The following is a 21,234-nucleotide window of genomic DNA, read 5'->3' on the forward strand; positions in this document are numbered from 1 at the left end:
AAATTTAGGGGAAAATATGAACATTTGTATTACAAACTAGTTTGCTAATAGCTTTCTACGTTATATTTAGTTATATAATGTTTGTTTTGAATTATATCTTTCTCCTTCACAGCTAGAGATGGTTGAAAGTTCTACATTTTGATTTTTTTTAAAAGAAATAAAAATAAACTGTGTTGAAATTTGACTGAAAAAAGATTTTTGTGAAAATTTCCTCCTGGGTTGTGCCGTGTGTGGTTTTTTGTGTTTTGTTTTTTGTGTTTTGTTTTGTTTTGTTTTGTTTTTGTTTTTGTTTTTGAGCAGCTGTTTGCAGTCCAATTTTGTCTGATTCTGATTCTGTGGTGTAGTAGTGAATTTGTTTGACATCAGCCTGATTGGGATGTCATAAACTGAGCATTATGTCTTCAATGCTGAATCAAAGAGAGAGAATGGCCTGGGCTATACTCTTATTTAAATAGCTTTCTTCAGTAATTGCAAAAATACTGAGGGAAAGTCATGAAAAATATGTTTTATAAGTTATGATATTACCAGTGATTGGTGATCTGAAAAATAATTAAAGGGATGCTAAATTTGCACTTGTTTGTTTTTAGGTTTATTATGCAGACAAAGCTACTGCCAATTTGACAGGTTAGATACAAACAATAGAATTAAAATTATTACTACATTCCTGATGTTCAATAATGATAAATGTCTGTGTTGATAGGCTCGACAGTACTGAGATGGACCACAGTGAAAATGAAGATTTCACAATGGCTTCACCTTTACCGGGGAAGAAAACTGACAAAAGGGATGACTCTGATCTTGTAAGGGTGAGCCGCTTGGTTATGCTGCAGTTGTTTCAATTAAATTTAACTTAATTGACTCAACATTGAACAAATAAGCTTATGCAGTCCTTATAACAAGCATCAACTGGTGTAATTTTGTAAACTTCGACTTTTACATGGAGTTGAGCTGATGTTCATGATGGTCAGTTTGGTTATGATGTGAAATAAGACTATGTTTAAAAAAAAAGGCATCCTCTTATTCAATGTACATGTTTCTGTTGTGTGTGTAAGTTGTCTTTGCTTCATGTTACTAACTTAAAGGCTAGCAATAAGATTTGAAGATTACTAACGAGTTGGTATCCAAGGCTTTGGAGGAGGTAGGCTAATGAAAATTAGTGCATGATTTGTCTTGTGCTGAGGACCTATTGCAAAGAAATTGGGCAGGCACGTGAGTTTCAGATTTGCTCAGGGCCACCAGCAGTTGCTTGCTCTAATTTGTGCTTTAAGATGACCCTAGTTATCGTTAGCACCACACAACAAATTCAGCTATGGAGGAGTAAGCTTGATTTCTAGTGGATCAAGGAGAACTCCCATAGGGTTGGCCATATGCTTGACTTAGTTCTGGGGACTGGTTTGTCTGTCTGAGATCCTGGGTCACCCCTGCTGAGTATTTTGAAAATCCAGCCCTTGTCTGATTTTTTTTTTTTGAGAGTTATTTCATATCCATGGTGCTGGCAGAGCAGTGTTTTATTACAGTCTTAATGCTTTATTGTCTTACATTTTAGTTGTCTCTTCACTGCTGATGAGGCAAATCAGGCCTCCCTTTCCAGTGAACAGTCAGCTTCTGTGAACTGATAGAGGGTACTCTCCATTACCTGCTGTGTCCTCATTGTCTGTGGTCCCAAAGGGCACCATGGTTTAACACAGAATTTTGGAAGTTAAAAAGCTAAGCCTTGAAAATGGAGAAGAGTTGGCTGAAGAGCCACCTGGAGTCTGATCATATTTTGTACAGATAACTTGTATTGCTGCAGAATAGAGGTCTGACTGAGGCCAAGAAATATTATTTGGTCTCATCCCTCGACAGCACAAGTAACAGTCTGTCTGTCAACACTTTTTCAGGTGGCTGATATCTGATTACTCCAGACTGCCTTGGTCTCTTAATTGCTTTTCTAATTGATCACTGATTTTTCAGTTTTCCCTGCAGGTGAGAGAACTGGATTTCAGGCTCATCTTCCAGACCATTTTGAGTGAAAGCAGGGCACTACTTATTGACTGCCATCCATTAGTTGCATTTAGTTGGATCTCTGAGGCCTGGTCTACACTTGTGGCGAAATTCAGTGGCAGTCAACGGAGGATATGGAAGCTACGTAGAGAAGCTTGCGTATCTCCCGTCCCCACTATGCTGCGCTGATGGGAAATGCCCTCCCGTTGACGCAGCATTAATCTTTTTGTGGGGGTGGATTTATTGAATCAACTTCTGGATCGATTGAGCAGGTCTCCATTGCCGCTCAGTTGATCCCAAAGAATCGATCCGGCGGTGCTGACAGTGCCATGAGAATGCCTGTTGCTATCTAAGTTGATAAAGGCAAAATTAGATAGTTGTGGTTTTCACTGACAAGCATTCTCAGAACTTTGCCTTGTGTGGAGAAATTGCTAGCTAAAACATGTAGGTCTACTGTCTCCTCCAATAACTTTCTCTTGATGCTAGAGTGCTTGTCAACTACCACCAAGTTCCTATAGAAGTGAGGGAGAAAGCAGTGGCTATTAACTTCCATGTGCACTTGAAGATCGACATATTGTGTACATAACAGTTGGCATTCTGGTCTAACTTTTGGTATGGAGACAGCTAATGCCTGAGTCATGATCTTCTACTGATTTTTTAGATCAAAGTCAGCTGGCCATTTTGGTTATGCTGGATCTCTCACCAGCTTTCAATATGATTAACAGTGGCTTGTTGCTTTGGAAACTGAGACATAGCTTCCTTTCAGTGATTCCAATAATATCTAGAAGATGGAAGTTCGATGAATGATGATGAACACGTGTGTTATCACCAAGGGATTTGATATGTGTTTGTCAAGAATAAAGGTTTTTGCCTATGTTGTTCAATGTAGAAATGAAACCTGTCTGTGATATCATTACCAAATGTGGGATACCATAGAATAAAGTGTTGTCATTAGACTGAAGACCAGCAACAACAACATACAAACATTCTACAGGAGGAATAGCATTATTATCTTCTGGGGGATCCCATTTGTGAGAGCTTTTGGGGATGGATGATCAGTCATTTATTGATCTGTGAAGGAAGTTAGCCTGTCTCTACCAAGTCCTGCAGGTGACACAAATTCTTGTGGTCAGTGGTATCAAAGGCTTCTGATAGATCTGAAAAATGGACATCTTATTTCATATTTTTGAACTGAGCATGTTTGATGTAGAGATCACAGCAGGATAAAAATGGAACCTCATGATATATTTGCATTCACTTTTCTGACTTTAATCACTCTTTAAAGATGTCTTACTTTCATATAGCACAGAAAATTAATACAGGGAAAAAAATTACTGTTGATGATGATCTCTAATTATACAGTTGTTTTTTGTTTATAAAACAGTTCTAATATCTCAGTAAAATTTTCACATACTGTTAGTTCTCTGTATTTCCACCATGAAGAATTCTCTACATCAGTTTGCTTTTTAATATCTGACAGTTTGTCAATAATTGTATTAAAATATAAAGCTAAACTGTGCTCGCAAAATAAATATAATACCACATTTACTGTAATTCGCTTCTCTGAAAACAGTGCACCCAAGAGATGGTATCTCTTGTCATTACCTCTTTTGTTCCACTGTTGTCCCATGCTTCCACCTGCTACTTTTATCTCACTCGCATCTGCTGCGGTAGTTTTCACCAGGTTGCTTGGGATGCTGAAAGCTTCTGTCAGGTAAATGGCCTGTATTTTGCCTGGTCTGAGGCACTAGTGACCATTTCATGTTATAGTATCTTGTGAATCATCAGGAAAATAAACTAATCCCCTGGGGAAAAAAAAGGGTGGGAGGGTGGGACGAGAGAATCTCCATTTCTAGATGAGTATAGTGGTTTTTAAGCCTTGTGACTCAAGATAATGGACCTTGAGGTTGTATCATTCTGGTAATCACCTTTCCCATCTGCCTTGAATTCTGATCCAGTTTTAGTCTTTTTCTCTCATTGTCAGAGCTAGAACTGATGCCATATACCATCTGAATAGACATAAATAGACATTTTAAAGGTGCCATAAACTATTGATTTCTTACTACTGAAGTATTACCCATTCAGGGGTTTGAACATTTTTACAACCAACCCCCACTGTTGGTAGTATCTGCTGCTAATGAAAGGGAAAGGCAGGGTCACCGGCGATCGACACCAAAGAACAAGGAAGGTAAGAAGCTAGAATTGTTTGGAAAGAAGTTTTTTTCCAGAGGAGGGTTACAGCTTCGCACTGTAAACCAGCAAGGTCTGCTGGGAATGCTACAGGTTCACCCTGTGGGATACAATTTCAAAGTTTAAGGACAAGCTCCCACATGACAAGAATTTCAGGTGGTGGTGGAGGAGGGCAAGTTGGTTTCTAGAACAGCTGTGCAGGGTGATCTAGACGCATCTGACTCTGCAGCTCACTGCACAACCTACGCCATCACTTTGTGACAATCTTCATGGTTGCAGTCCTGTGGTCTCCTCTCAGAGATACAACTAACAATCCAAGACTTTCCTTTTGAAGGGCCATCAATGTTCTTGGGAAAGACTGATGAGTCTCTGTATAGTCTCCAGGACTTGAGAGTTGAAGTTTCTAGGGATTTATGTCCATCACCATCCTTTGCCCCTGCAGCTACCAGTTCGTCAAGGTAGGCTGCATCCTTCAAGAGCACATTTTAATGGACTGATTGAGGGCAGATTACCAGTTCCAAGTTCCGTCTTTCCCTTCCCCAGTTTTTGCAGACTGCCTATTCAGCTTTCTTTGTGCTTTGGACTCACATTGGGTTGGTGGATTCTAAGCGCAGTGGAAATGGGATACACTCCTCAATCTCTTTCTATCCCATCACCATCCCCCTTCAGTGACCTCTCTCATGAAGCCATATTGTTGTGAGACATTCAATCATTTCTTCTTGTAGGAGCTATAGAAGAGGTCTCTCCATTGCTCAGGGGAAAGGAGTTTTATTCCTAATACTTCCTGATCCCGAAAGCTAAGGATGTGTCTCAGGCTTGTTTTAAATCTGAGAGAGTTAAATGTGTTCCTAAAGAAATCAAATTCCAGATAGTCACTCTATCTTTCATTATTCCTTCCCTGGAGCCAGGGACTGGTATGCTGCCCTTCATAAAGGACGCTTTACTTCCTCATGGCAATTCATCGGCGACATGGAAAGCTTCTAAGATTCAGAGTCAGCGGTTCGCATTACCAGTTCACAGTGCTGCCCCATTTTGGTCTGTCAGCTGCCACTCCTGTATTCAGTGTATGGTGGTGGTAGCAGCATAACTATGGACATCAGAAGTTCACATCTTCACTTACCTGGCTGAATGGTTTGTTCTGACTCACAGTACAACAGCCATGTTTTATGCTGTCGAGAAGTGATTCTACTTTGGGATTTCTGCATTGTCAGCTCTATACTTCTGAAAGCCACTTTCCTTCCAGGCGTCTAGGATATCCTGACAAACCACCTAAGCAAACTGTTTATCAATCACCATGAGAGGAGTGAAGTTCTGGAACAGGCTTCCAAGGGGAGCAGTTGTCTTCCAAGGGGGCAAGAAACATGGCTGGCTTCAAGACTGAGCTTGATAAGTTTATGGAGGGGATCGTATGATGGGACAGCCTAATTTGGCAATTAACTGATCTTGGATTACTAGCAGTAAATATGCCAATGGTCAGTGATGGGATGTTTGATGGGGTGGATTCTGAGTTACTACAGAGAATTCTTTCCAGGTGTCTGACTGGTGAGTCTTGCCCACATGCTCAGCTGATAACCATATTTGGGGTTGGGAAGGAATTTTCTTCCAGGGCAGTTTGGCAGAGGCCCTGTGGATTTTTCGCCTTCCTCTGCAGCATGGGGTACAAGTCACTTGCTGGTGGATTCTCTGTACTTTGAAGTATTTAAACTATTATTTGAGGACTTCAGTAACTCAGTCATAGGTTAGGGGTCTATTTACAGGAGTAGGTGGGTGAAGTTATGTGGCTTGTGATGTGCAGGAGGTCAGACTAGATGATCATAATGGTCCCTTCTGACCTTAAAGTCTATGCATCCTTTCATTCAGAGATAGCATCCCCATTTTCCAGCTCTGGGGAACATCCCAAAGTGGGTCGATTTGCAACAAAACACAACCGAGCACCCCACACCCAGGTTTACTAACACATGCTTGTCTACTGATGTGGTTAGACAGTCTTCTATATGGTTTTCCTCCCATCCCTCTCCTGCACATTGTTCTGTGCAAAATCAAACAGGGCAAGGCTCATCTTTTACTCAATGCTGCAGTTGAGGTTCAAGTTACCAATATTTTCTTCTAGTTAATATCTCCTCCTTTAGACCTCCCTGTGCTTTCTCACAATTCCTTCTCACTGGCTGGACTTTTTACCTCTTTCTTGAGCAAAGATGGGCTACTGGAGCAGAGAGTTCTTTTCATAAATTCTCTGATTACTAACTTAAGTCTTCACAGCAGTGGTTTGAGAGGAGAAATGTCGAATCTGTATTTGAATGGCATGGGGTGAACATATTTGCTTTGATCCAGATGAGGACAGAGCAGATGTATTTAAGCATTCCATTTGAATTGCAGTATAATGATAATGTTGGTTTACTAACTGTATTATTGGTGTAAAATGATTCAATGTTGTAAATCATTGGATATTTTTAAAAGCAGGTTAGACAAACACCTGTCTGGGGTGGTCTGGACCAGGGGTTCTCAAATTGGGACTTGGGACTCCTTAAGGGATCACAAATTATTAAGGGGGGAGATGTCGTGAGCTGTCAGCCCCCTCGCATGCAGGGACTGTGGCTGTCAGCCCTGCATACGGCTGATAGCCAGAACCCTTTAGAGCTGGGTGGGAAGAGAACAGGGCTGCTGGCCAGTTGCTCTGAAGGCAGTGCTACCCACAGCAGCAGTGCAGAGGCAAGGGTAGCATGACATAGGGGGATGGGTGGCATGGCATAGTGGGTCATCACTTTTGCTGGACGGGAGGTGGTCACAGCCTGAAATATTTTCAGAGAAAGTCCCAGCAAAATAAAGTTTGAGAACCCCTGGTCTAGATAATGCTTGGTACTGCCATAAGTGAAGGGGACTGAACTAGATGACCTCAAGAGGTCCCTTCCAGTCCTACGATTATATGGTCCTATGAAATATCCTTTGGAATGCTCTCCCTTTCATATGAGAAGTGAGTCAAAATATAATGTAGTGTTGCGTACAGGTAGAAAGATCAAGTGTTGTATTTTCAGCTATACTGAGCCCAACACCAAAAGTATGAAACTCTGGGAATATTGTATTTGGAGAACATAATTTACATATAAACTTAAGTAACCTAGTTTTCTTCAAGCTCCTCCTATAACAAAACCAGGCAAGATACTCTGTCTTGGTCCTCTACCCCCATTAAAGAATGGGATTATAGGTATTTTTGTAATGTCTTAATTATCCAGTTATTTGCACATTTTTACAAGTGAGAACCCAAGAGAGGAAGGCCCCACATTTTGGTAGGCCTTAATGGCTCAGCTTCCTTAGAATATTTTCTCTATGCTTGTCAACATTTATATATATTTATACACCCTTGCAAAGATATTTGAAGTGTGGTGCAAGATCTTACGCTAATAACTTACTTTAAGACTTTATTAATTGAAGATGAAGAATTGCCATAAATTACTCTTCATCATGGAATGTAAATCACTTTATTCAAATAAGATCATTAAAATGTTTCATTAACAAAAGTAATCTCATCTGTCTTTTCAGTCAGAGATGGAGAAGCCCAGAGGTAGAAAGAAAGCAACCATCACAGACTCAGAAGAGAAATTGGGTATAGATGACCTGAATAAATTGGGGCAAGAACAGAAACTTAGAGGGAATCAGCGGGGGAGGAAGAGAGCTGCAGTTGTTTCAGAATCTGATGAAACACAGTGGCCAGAGGAAAAGAGGATAAAGGAAGATGTATTAGAAAGTGAGGATGAACAAAACAGTCCACCAAAGAAGGGAAGAAGAGGAAGACCTCCTAAAGCAGCTCTTGGTGGTACACCAAAGGAAGAACCAGCAGCAAAGGCATCTAAAAGGGGCAGAAAAAAAGCTGTGCCTGAAGCACCAGTAGTGGAGGAAGAGGAGGAGGAGGAAGAAGGGCAAAGTGAAAACTTGGAAGAACAGAAGCCAAAAGGCAGGCAATTCAGAACACCAAGAAGAGCGCAACAGAGGTGTGTCTCTTTCCTTGTAAACTACATCCTTTAAAAAAAAAAAAAAAAAAAAAAAAAAAAAGCTTGGATATTAATTATTATTTGATACTTTGCAATTTGGGTTTCCCTCAAAACAGAGTAGAATCATCTGAAACTAGTGCAGTTGAATCGACGCAGTCTACACCACAGAAAAGACGAGGAAGGCCTCCAAAAACGCCACTGTCACAGCAAAAAAAAGTGTAAGTTCTGAATGTAACCTCCTGAATTTCTGTTTGGCCTTTCTATTGAAAGATCAGGCTTTATCCACTTGGAGACAATCTCAGTGGTTAATATTTTGTATACCAGATGTGCTACAGTCTACCAAGAGACACCATTCTTGAAGGTCTTCGGGCACATGGTTGGCCTCTTTTCTCCTTAGTTATCTGTAGAACTATAGGTATCTGAAGCTCTGTCAATACATATGACAGGAGTAGGGGAATAAAGAGGAAAAAGTACATAAGCTAAATTATTACTTAATTGGCATCACAGAGAGTAGGTGGGATAAGTTTAATGACTGGAATATTGGTATAGGATATAGCTTGTTCAGGGAGGAGATGTTGCATCATACATCAAGAATATATACACTCGTTCTGAGATCCAGAAGAAAGTGAGAGTGGTAAAGTAAAAAAGGGGTCAAAATTGATGTGAAATCATGGTAAGGGTCTACTGTAGAAAAACAAATCAATAAGAGGAGGTGGATGAGACATTTCTAGAACAAGTAACATAAATAGCCAAAGCACAATAACTTTTAGTAATGGTGCACAGCAGAAATTTGTTGTAAAAGTTATACGGCAAAACATAAAATTTTCCCTAAGTTCTTGGAATATATTGGGGACAACTTTTTGTTCCAGAAAATGGAGGAAATAACCAGGAGGGCAGTCCTTTTTAGACTTGATTCTGACTAACAGGGAGGAATTGGTAGTGAATCTGAAGAAATAAGTCAATTTGGGTGAAAGTGATCATGAAATGATAGCTCTCATGAGTCTAAGGAAAGGAAGGAGTAAGAGCTGCAAAATAAAAACTGTGGACTTTAAAAAAAGGGGGAAAGCAGACAAACTCAGAAAACTGGTAGGTTTTAGGTTAGGTAAGGTCCCATAGGAATAAAATCTAAGGGATAAAGGAGTTTAGGAGACCTGGCAATTCCACAGAGAGATGGTATTAAAGGCATAATTGCAAACTATCCCAGTGCAAAGGAAAGATAGTAAGAATAAAGGCCAATATTGCTTCATCAGAAGCTGTTTAATGACATGAAAATTAAAAAGGAATCCTACAAAAAATGGAAATATGGATAAATTGCTAGAGCACAAAATAATAGCTACAAGCATGTAGGGACAAAATCAGAAAGGGTAGGGCACAAGATGAGTTACATCTAGCGTGGGACAAAAAAGGCAATAAGAGGTTCTTTAAATACATTGGGCGCAAGAGAAAGATGAAGGAAAATGTAAGTCTCCTACTTATCAGGGAAAGAGAGCTAATAACTGATAACATCAAGAAGGCTGAGGTGTATAATGGCTGTTTTATTTCACCCTTTACTAAAATGGTTAATGGTGATCAGATACTCAACACAATTAATATTAACAGAAAGGGGGAAGGAGGCCAAGCCAAAACAGGGAAAGAACAGATAAAATAATATTTAGAAAGTTAGATGTATTCAAGTAAGCAGAGCTTGATGAAATTCATTCTATGGTACTTAAGGAACTAGATAAAGCAATCTCTGAACCATTAGTAATTATCTTTGAGAACTGATGGAGGATGGGTGAGATCCCAAAGGACTGAAAAAAGGGCAAACATTCTTTAAAGAGAATACATGGAATTATAGACCAGTGAACCTGACTTTCATAACTGAAAAGATACTGGAATACATGATTAAACAATCAGTTTATAAGCATCTAGAGGATAATAGTGTTATAAGGAATATCCAGAATGGATTTCTCAAGAACAAATCATGCCAAACCAACCTTTTCTGACAGACTTACTGGCCTGTTAAACAGGAGAGAAGCAGTAAACATGGAATATCTTGATTTCAGTAAGGCTTTTGGCACAGTTCCACATGACATTCTCATAAGCAAACTAGGGAAATGTGTTCTAGATGAAATTACTAAAGGTGGGTGCACAACTGGTTGAATGACCATACTCAGAGTAGTTATCAATGATTCACTGTCAAACTGGGAGGATGTATCTTGTGAGGTCCTGTGGAGGGTGAGTCCTGGGTCTGGTACAATTCAGTATTTCCAATAATGACTTGGATAATGGAATGGAGAGTATCTTTATGAAATGTGTGAATGACACCAAACTGGAAGGGGTTGCAAGTACTTTGGAAGACAGGATTAGCATTCAAAAGTACCTTGACAAATTGGAGAATTGATATGAATTAAGCAAGATGAAATTCAGTACAGTGAAGAGCAAAGTACTTCACTCAGGAAGGAAAAAATCAAGTGGAAAACTACAACGTAGGTAATAAACAGCTAGGTGGTGGTACTGCTGAAAAGAATCTGATGATTATATTGGATCACAAATTTAATATGAGCCAACAGTGTGATGCAGTTGCAAAATGGGTGATTGTTTTGGGGGTGTAGTAGTGTATGTAAGACTATGGATGTAATGGTTCCACTCTGCTTGGGACTGGTGAGGCCTCAGCTGGATTACTGTGTTCAATTCTGGGTGCCACTTTAGGAAAGATGTGGACAAATTGGAGGGAGTCCAGAGGAGAGCAACAAAAATGATAAGTTTAGAAAAACTGACCTTGGGTAATACAAAAACAAAAACTGGGCATGTTTAGTGTTGAGAAAAGTAGAGCAAGAGTGGACCCGATAAGTCTTCAGATATGCTAAGGGCCTAAAGAAGATGGTGATTGATTGTTCCACATGCCCATAGAAGATAGGAAGAGAATTAATGGGCAGCAAGGGAGATATAACCTTTCTAACTATAAGGTTAGTTAAGAACTGGAATAGGCTTCCAAAGGAAGTTGTGGAGTCCTTGTCATTGGAGGTTTTTATAAACAGGGTGGACAAACACCTATCAGGGATAGTTTAGGTTTACTTGGTCCTTCCTCAGAGCTAGGGGCTGGACATGAGGAGTTCTCGAGTTCCTTTACAGCCCTATATTTCTGTGATATATATGCAAAATAATATCTAGATCTAGCTTAAAAATGCTCACTGTGGTACTGAAAGAGATGAGGTAGATGTGGTAATATCTTTTATTGGGCCATTTTCCGTTGGTGGAAGGTGTACAAGCTTTTGAGCTACATAGAGGTGGGGGAAGGAAGCAGAATGTCTGCGCTAAATAAAAGTTGGGACAGATTGTTAAGCAGAAGGGTTCATGCATGATGAAGGTGGTCACTCAAATTGAAGTGGGCAGTTGGGGTTAGTGCTATGCATAAAGGATTTGAAATGGGCAATTAAAGGTAACAGGCAGTGTGGTGTGTTATAGATTGTTGTAATAAGCCATAAAATCAGTAACTTTTAAGTCAATGGTTTTTGGTGTCTAGCAGAGTTATGAATTTCAGTTTCTAGGTTTGCCTTTTGAAGGTGTTGAGCAGGTTTCCCTTGAGGACAAGTATTGAAAGATCAGACATGGAGTGATTGCTTTGTGAAAAGTGTTCTCCCATGAGTAATATGGTGTTTTTATCTTTCATTTTACCATGAAACCAATGATGTACCTGAGAACCATGAAATCAACAATATACCTGAGATACATCATCTTTTCACCAGGGTTGTTGTTCTGACAAAAAACACCCTTTGGCATGCAATTTGGTTTAAGGTGTTGGAAAGAAAAATATGCTCAGTCTAAGATGAACATAAATAGTTGTAAATATATTAATGGTCTGGTCTCTCACATTTTTTGTACCCCTGACACATCATCCTGGAGTTATTTTGGTTTCAAAAGTAATCACTCAGCCTCCTAACAGAATTTCTACCGTTCTGATTACAGATAAAAGTAGATGGACGCTGTACAGGAAGCAAATGAACATTTTTTTTAAAAGGCTAGCTGGAAGTGTTTTTCCATTGAAAAATTAATTTGTGTGCTTAAAGACCCATGTACTGTAAAATTAATTTGTGATTTTTAATTGTAGCCGTGCTGGACGCACTAAACAAGCATCAAGTAAAGAAAATGAATCTAGTGAAGAGATGGATGTATTTCAGGGTAGTTCTCCTGTCAGTGATGACATTCCGCAAGAAGAAGTAATGGAGGAAGAGGAAGTTTCCACAATCAGTGTAAGATGCATGTTTGAAATGTGTTCTGTGGATCTGTTTGGTACCTCTCTGTATGCCTGTTAATGAGCAAAAACTCACTTTTCACATTTTGATAGTGTGTATTTTGGCTCTCAAAATATACTTATGAATAGAACTGGTGAGAATTTTCCATGAATGTTTTTGGTGAAAAATATGGCTTCTGCAAAATTGAAATTTTATATGGGAAAATTGTCGGGTTTTTTTCAGAAACTTTCAATTTTCCATAGGGAAAATCAAAATAATAAATTTTGTTTGAAGGCAACGTTAATTTCAGTACATGCATGAGCTGCGGTGATGCCTCATGGGAATTGTAATTCATATGCTGCTTGTCCTCGTTGTTCTCCCAGGGGCAGGACACGCCACCCAAATTATATCTCCATGATGCATCACAATCATGGGACTCCTATGATACACCTGGGCTGTCAGATATCCTGGCAGTCTTTTGATTGAGGTGTACTGTGGGAGAACCTACCCCCAGGGAAAATTGGGGACATGACCTGAACAATAACTCCTATGAAGTACAGCAGTGGCTCAGGCATATGTAGATTAATGTCCTGAAATGAAACATTTTGACATTTCTGAGTCATATTTTAAGAATATTTTGTTCCATGAAAGTTTCGACATTTTGACTTTCCATCCAGATTTAGGATGAAGACAAATGTTGAAATATCAGAATTTCCCATGCGATAGAAATCCTGTTTTTCGATGAGCTGTACTTATGAACTCATTCAATATATACCTGTACATCATAAATATTCAAATTAGTGCCCTATATTGGTGATGTGTATTTTTAAAGTGGGTGTGCTTGTTTGCCTTATGGGTCAGAGAATGTTAACCATAAAACTTTCTGTTTTTTCATGTATCAATGTCAATAGCGGAATGTCTGAAATAGAAGAGTAATAAAATATTTATGGAGTTTTACCTATAAATAGTCGTTTTAACTTAGATTTTTTTAATGGTAATGCTGAAGCATGTATTCTTGTATAAGGATAATATTATTTTAGCAACCTTACCTCTAAATTAACAATTTTTAAATGGGTCTTTCCTCGTTTTCTTCCAGGGAAAAAAATAGATGAGCCTTGAAAGTTAAGATCAGGTATACTGGGGGCATCAAGTTTTGCATAGTTCCAGGCTTCTAAATTCAGTAGGAGATGGGAAAATTTGCAAGTTAAGTTCCTAAGCTCTAGAGAGGGAGGAGTCTGTAGTTTTTTGAGCTGGAATAGTTAAAGGTGTCTCAGGATTATATAACTTATTATGGAAGATGGACACTGAGTGGCCATGATAAAAATTAAGATAGGAGGCACTCCCTAGAGCCATGTATTTCCTTTTATTTTTTTAAAGCTCCATTCCTCCCTCACCTGTTTTCTATATTGTCTTTTAATCTTTAATGGAATTTGACAGCTCTTTTCCCACTACATCTGAAAATCTTTCATTTGCCTTGTCCTGTGAAGTTGAGGAAGTCAGCAAGTTAGGAAAGTTTCAATTTACTATTATGTGCCAAGTAAACAGACTTCAAGCTAAGATAATTTAACATTTAGGGCTTAACATTTTAAATGCCAAAGTTTTTAAGCAAAAAATGCTTAAGTACTTAACCAGCACAGTAAGAACGGAGTTTGCTTGTAGAAGGAGAAAATATTAAGAAGCTCAGTGGAGTTCCAGATTGGCTCCAAAATCCAAGGTACTGGGGAGCTACTGAACTTCCTTGAGTATGTGGTTGGCTGCCTTCATCTCCAGAATTGGGTACCTCATAGGTCAGAAGAACTGGTTGGAAGAAAGATGCAGCCAACAGCCCCTGGATCCTGAGTTTATCAGGTCTTTAGAGATTTGGTTTCTGGGGGACCACTTAGCTTGTTGAACTGACAGTATAATTTATTATTTGTATTGTGGTAGCACATAGGACACCCGTTGTGGAGCATGGCTCCATTGTGCTAGACACTACAAACTCGTAACAAAAAGATTGTCCCTGCCCTGAAGATCTTACAAAGTAATTGTAAGACGAGCAATCAGGTGGGTACAGACGACTGGAGCACAAGGAAACAAAGATGATACTGGTCAGCATGATGAGCAGTGGTCTCAGCACACTAACTGCCTATCCATTGTAAAGTTTTTTTGTAGGTAAAATATAGTTATATTTATGTGGTAGAAACCATCTAGCTCAGGGGTGTCAAACTTGCTGATGGTGATGGGCCAAATTCTCATAAACTGCACTTCACAGGGGCCATGCAATACCCTCCGCTGAAAAATTCGGGCCATCTTCCCCTTTTCGGCGGCACAGCATCAGCCCTTTTCGGCGGCGGGATTTCGCGGGGGACAGTGTTGCCGGACTGAGTGCATTGCCACTTTAAGAGATTTCTCTGTGTCCGGCATCGCCGTAGGCAGAGAAATCTCTTTAAGTGGCAATGCCCTCACTTTGGGTGGCAGCACGTCTCAAAAAAACTGGCCGGACGCAGGCCAGATCAAAAAGGTTCGTAGGCCGGATGCGGCCCGCGGGCCGTATGTTTGACACCCCTGATCTAGTTTCTTGATGTATTTGAAACTTCATGGGTTTCAGTACTTAACTGAACTGAAAGTTAGTTGTTTTATATAGAAAAGATACTTTAAGGAGCTCAGTAAGTTCCCTCTAGAACAAGGGTTCTTAAACTGGGAGTTGGGACCCCTTGAGGGGTCATCAGCTTATTATGGGGGGGTTGCAAGCTGTTAGCCCCCATGCATGCTGTGGCTGTGCTGCTGGCCCCATGCATGGCTGACAGCCAGAGCTCTTCAGAGCTGGGTGGCTGGAGAGCAGCACCTGCTGGCTGGGTGCTCTGAAGTCAGCGCCACACCCAGCAGCGCAGAAGCAAGGGTGGCATGACAAGGAGGGATGGATGGCATGACCTGGCGTGGTCATCACTTTTTGGAGGGGAGGCGTCACAGCCTGAAATATTTTCAAAGGGGGTCCCAGCAAAAAAAGTTTGAGAAACCGTGCTCTAGAAGTTCCCTCTAGCTCCCATTTGTCAAGGAGCTGCTAAGGAATCCCTGAGTACTTGCCTGCAGAGTTTAGAAAGTCTGCAAGAGTTCTTTCAGGCTTTAGAAGTTACAATATGATGTAGAAAATTGTATTTCTTGCTGGCTAGGTATATTTTCTTGGTTTGCTTCTACAAAATACATTGAAACAGCTGTGATGAGTAATCACAATAATTTATTTAAATTCTGAAGTATTACCAGTATCTGTAATTGTGCCAAATCTAAGGTATTTTTAGTTCATTCAAACCCTTAAAACTTTGGAAGATTTACTTGTAATTTTTAGAAAATTCAGCCTTTATCCTTTCCTGCCTACCTTAAGTTTTTTAAATTTGGGAATGATAAACGAACATTTTTGTATCTAACCACAGGATTTAATCCTTCATGTAACTGCAAATCTTAGTGTAAGCCATGGAGCTGCAAATAATGCTCCATTCTATAGAACAGATATAAATCGTGCTTTTCAGCAATTACAAGAATCAAAAGCCAAAATGCAAAGTCTTGCCTCAAAAAAAATATTTTCCTTGTTGCTTCTCAGTATAATTTACCTTCAAATTGTTTGTGTATGTATTAAAATACAGTATTGGTAATAATGATACCTAGTATTTATATCCTTTTTTATTTTGAAAACACTTTCACTAACAATTTACTGTTTGGACCAATTCCAAGAACTGCTCACCTACAGTTTTTGGCAATGGATATCTCCCAAAAAGAGGGTTAATTTTTTAAATAATACTAGAAGACGACAGGCCTAGAGAGCTCCTATGAATGTATTATTTCGTAGCTTATGAAGAACGGTGTAAATTCATTCAGTCAATGTTTTTCCCATAATGGAATACGTTTACATGTGAGTTTTTTCAAAATAATGTAGGTGCAGCTTTTCTTAAAATAAAATGAAATAATTAAATTTAAAAATGTAATTTAAAAAATGAATCTCTTGACTCTTTTCAACAGGTACGTCGCAGAACTTCCAAAAGAGAGAGGCGATGAGGAAGTGTGTAGTAATCCGCATTCCAAGGTGAAAGCTTTGAAGAACGCTCATAATTTGAAGATCGAGGCTGAATGAAGCTCTTAGTGCACAAAATGGGGTCGTTGAAGAAAAACAAAAACTTACTTTACATTTACTACCCCTGCGTTTGCAGCCCTTAGGTCACAAGCTTTAGCCACACACATGTTGATATCATTAACTGTGGATTTTTGTGAAGTGTAATGTGCGCTGACTTTGTAGACATATGAACTAAAGAAAAAACATGTAAATAGCCCTTTTTTAATGTTTCTGATTTCTTAAGTGCTTGTATAGCTTTTATCAGTGGCTTTAAACTGACAGTGCCCAACTGTTTATTAGATCTGTTGATTTAAAAAAGAAAAACAAATGTTAGAGTGGATCTCAAGCAATATCTGTCAGTGTTCATATTTGTACTCTCCTTGGCATTTAACTGTGAAAAAATCAGTTGAATAAATAGTGCCATTTTTTTTTGCCACTATTTGTTGGAAAGAGAAAGAAAAGGAATGATCTTTGTTTCCTTTATGTATCTAATTTAGAGTTTACTCTTAAGCACCTTCTGTCATCAAAGGTGTTAAATTACTTTTTCTTTTATCACTGAAAGATGTCAGATAGAATAATACAACAGATACAAATTGTGAAATAAGTTGTCTGATTCATTTTACACCTCAGTATTGATGCCAGGCTTTTCTGGACTTTGAGTGGCATTGAAAATTCAGAAAGGATTTAAAATATTTTAATTTTTAAAATGTGTTATTAAATAATGTACTGAATTACCCTATCCATTTTATCTTCCCCTATCAGTTTTTATTAATCTACTGTATCAATAAAATTCTGTAACTGAATGAGTTTTTAATAGTCTAGTATGTTAATGTGTATAGATATTTCCTCCTGAACATTATGTTCACACAGAGCAAATTATTACTACATTATAATATGAAATCTGATATATAAACATTAGTGAAAATACAATTATTACCATGTAAAGTTAATCACAAAGAAAAAAATTTTATTGATGCAGTGTGTCTTTATAAAACTGTTCTTGAGAGCCAAGTGTTTTGTATTTTATAGTGAGTTGCATGTTTATGAAAAATGTGCTGAAAATGGGATGTAATGTTTTTTTGGAGACTCGTATCTAGCAGTAGTATATGGTAGGTTGCCTCATAAGAGAACCTTCTACCAAGAGTTTATTGTACTTATTTTTTGTGAGCCAAATTTTTTTTGGTATGAAGAGCTAAATTGTCATTGAATGACCAGCTGTAGGTCTTTGCAGTCGGGTGTTCAAGATTTGAATGAAGCTCGCTTTTATTTTGTGCTACCTTAGAGTGGTTGAATTTTTGTTTGTTGGGTGTAATCTACAAAGAACAGAGACAAAATATGTAAGGCAGTATCCTGTGTGCAGTTTTACAAACTGAGTCTCTGAACCAAAATGTATAGGTTATTACTTTATGCTTAGCCAAGCACATTTTGATAATTTCAGGTGCAGTTCTCCCTCTGGTTCCTTGCAGTTGACATGTGAAAAAGATCAGTTTTTAACTTATTAAATCTTTGTCTCATTGAATAATGGAGCATTTTTATATAACCCATCAATGCATATCTTCTTAAGTTATATTTGCAAGACAGCACATAGAGAGCATAGGGATGTGAGAGATGATGATAGTGTTGGAACATGGTTTTACCAATTTCCAGACTACATCATAAGAAATTTGACTGTTTTCTTTCTTTTTTTTTCCATTTAAAATTTCTGTTCCTTAAAAACTATATTTTCAAAAAATAGATTATTCTGCCTCCACTTAAATTTTTCCTCAATATTCAGCTGTTCTAAGTTATACCCATGAATATGGGGGAAACTGCTGCCATAAGGGCAGTTCAAGTTGGTTTAAACGACTGACTTTGAAATTGTCACTAGCATAACTAACCTAAATGGCTTATTTACACTTCAGCAGTGCAAATGCAAGTTTTTTATCCTATAAAATAAAAATGGAAAGTTAACTTTATATTTTCTTCATTGACAGAATTGCACTGAAAACATTTATGGAAGATATATCTTTAAGTCCATTTTATACAAAATATGAAGAACTGATGTTGAAACTGCTGTGGACTGTTGGTTTTATGTGCATAAGCATGATTAGATCAAATTTCATTGACTATAGATGCACAACTGATCATAAAATATGATTAATGTAAATTTAAACTATAGTTTTGCAATTTAAATGTTTATTTTTGGGGTTATAATGTGTAATTCATTATTTCTTGGGAAAACAGGTGCAGCAGATATGACATTCTGATATTCAAACCTCTTCTAGGTTCATCCTCATCTCCTCATATAAGTAAAATAAATATTTTATGTACTAATATTGAGATCTGCATACAATAGCTACAGTAGAGTAAAATAATTATGTATAAAAATATAAATTGCTAACACTCAGTTAGCATGCTCTTCTGCAATGATAATGTTCAGTTTATAAAAATGTACTGTATTACATTAAAAAATCAAATTGAACTCACTGTAACAAGTTCCAGTATGAAGTTCTTATGAAATTACAGTGAGTATTTTACTGTATCCTGCAGCAAATTAAGGTAATCTTCATTACTTTTCATATTCTTGCTGCAGTGGTACAGGAAACTTTCAATGATCTTCACTTTATATGTGAAATACATGCAGTGCCTGTAACTCTTCTCTAGCTGTTAAAGGTTAATTACTTTGACTCCATAAGCTTGGTTTTTGACACTTCTTTGTTTCCACCACTTTCTCTGATAATGTAAATATTAAGGGTTCTTCTTAAAGCTACTCATAAATAAGGAAATGTATGAAACTGCTAGTTTGAAAGTTGTAACTGAAAAATCTCCCCCACAAAACTAGATAATCTACATCTATACATTAATCATAGAGGTCATAGAAGGCTGGAAGAGACCTTGAGAGGTCATCTAGTCCATCCCTGCGGTCTGTGATCAAACCAAGTATACCTAGACCATCCCTGACAGATGTTCGTCTAACCTGATCTTAAAAAACTCTAGCTATGGGGATTCCACAACCTCCTTGGTAACCTGTTCCATTGCTTAGAGTTAGTGTTATAGTCTATCCTTATAGTTAGCGTTTTGTAATATCTAATCAAAATCTCTTTTGCTGCTGATTAAGCCCATTACTACTTGTCCTACCTTCAGTGGACATCCTCTTTATATCAGCCCTTAACTGGACTCTGTACTCCAGTGACATCACTAGTGCTAAGAAGAGTGGAACAAATTACCTCTCATGTCTAAGGTCATGTCTGTAGTACAAAGGCACAGCTACAGTGCTGCAGCGTAGATGCTTCCTACATCAATGGAAGGATTTTATTCTTTCAGTGTCAGTAATCATCCTCTCTAAGAGATCATAGCCAGGTTGAGGGAAGAAGTCTTCTGTCAATGTGGCTGCATCTTCACTGGGGGTATGATCAATCTAACTGTCACACGGTATGAAATTTTTCACTGCTTTGAGCTATATTAATAGGTTGCAGTAAATTTCAGTTGTACACTAGGCCAGTGATATGACACTCCTTTTAATATGCCCTAGACTATTAGCCTTTTTCATAACTGTGTCATATTGTTGGCTCATACTATATTTGTGATCCACTATAATCCCCAGATCCTTTTCTGCAGTACTACTACCTAGCCAGTTATTCCCCATTATGTAGTTGTGCATTTGGATTTTCCTTACTAAATGTAGCACTTTGAACTCATCTTTATTGAATTCCATCCTGTTGATTTCAGACCAGTTCTCCAATTTATCACGGTCCTTTTGAATTCTAAGCCTGTCCTTCAAAGTGCTAGCAACCCTTCCCAGTTCAGGGACATCCACACATTTTGTAAGCATACTTTCCACTCCATTATCCATGTCATTAATGGAGACCCATGTTAGTACCCTGAGGGACCCCACTAGATATGTCCTCTTAGTTTGACAGCGAACTATTGATAATTACTCATTGAGTACAATCTTTCAACCAATTTTGTGGCCCCTTATAGTAATTTCATCTAGATCACATTTCCCTAGTTTGCTTATGAGAATGTCATGTAGGACTGTGTCAAAAACCTTACTAAAATTAAGATATCATGTCTGCAGCTTCCCCCTAGTCCACTAGGTCAGTAACCCTGCCAAAGAAGAAAATTAAGTTGGTTTGACATGATTTGTTCTTGACATGTTGGCTATTACTTATCACCCTATTAGCCTCTAGGTATTACAAATTGATTGTTCCAGTATTTTTCCCTCTATCGAAGTTCTCAAAAGTAATCACTAATGGATCCAAAATTGCTTCAGCTAGTTGCTTAAGTACCCTAACATGCATTTATGAGCCTATGCTTGAAGATGGCTTTTAAAAATCTGGCTCTTTATATTCTAAACTCTCTACATATTTGTTGATACTTTAATCTGACATTTTACCGTGTCTAACACAAACCATTTTTCAAGCATATGAATCTTGCTATTTTGAAGTTTGTCTATATGGCACAAACATTTAAATTATTTAGAAAGGAGGATTCGCCAATGCTGGAGAAGTTTCGTCCTGTTTGTGACTAAAATGCAACAAGCTTAGAGGTGAAGTGCTTAACACTTGTGTAATATCTTTCATCTGAGGACTCAATGCACTTTGAAAAGAGGTTGAATTATTATAGCTGTTAAAGATTTAGGATTTAAATAGTTTTATGGGCCAGGTTATCAAAATCTGTCTCCATGAATACACACTGTAAATGTTAGGGGTCTGATCCTGCAAACTCATATGCATAAATGTTTGCAGGATTGGGATTTAAGATATGTACTTGCTCTTTTCTGCAACCAACTCCATAAAAA

General features: G+C 38.2%; 1 protein-coding gene across 4 annotated transcripts in view; it reads left to right on the forward strand.

The window, feature by feature from the left end:
- The window catches only part of PDS5B (PDS5 cohesin associated factor B), a 195,617-nt gene extending 177,213 nt beyond the window's left edge, over positions 1-18,404 (forward strand). For 3 of the 4 annotated variants that reach the window (XM_067562968.1, XM_067562972.1, XM_067562969.1), the window contains 5 exons: positions 701-806; positions 7,711-8,159; positions 8,276-8,377; positions 12,250-12,391; positions 16,364-18,404. In XM_067562968.1, the coding sequence (XP_067419069.1) occupies positions 701-806; positions 7,711-8,159; positions 8,276-8,377; positions 12,250-12,391; positions 16,364-16,399 (835 nt within the window). In that variant the 3' untranslated portion in view covers positions 16,400-18,404. The remainder of the gene's footprint in view (positions 1-700; positions 807-7,710; positions 8,160-8,275; positions 8,378-12,249; positions 12,392-16,363) is intronic. The other variant, XM_067562970.1, reaches the window with a different exon arrangement.
- Positions 18,405-21,234: the final 2,830 nt, after the last annotated feature.

The sequence above is a fragment of the Emydura macquarii genome, unplaced genomic scaffold (genome assembly GCF_026122565.2).
Source record: "Emydura macquarii macquarii isolate MOO-44397 ecotype Brisbane River unplaced genomic scaffold, CSIRO-AGI_Emac_v2 contig_2473, whole genome shotgun sequence".
In the NCBI taxonomy this organism is placed as follows: Eukaryota; Metazoa; Chordata; order Testudines; family Chelidae; genus Emydura; species Emydura macquarii.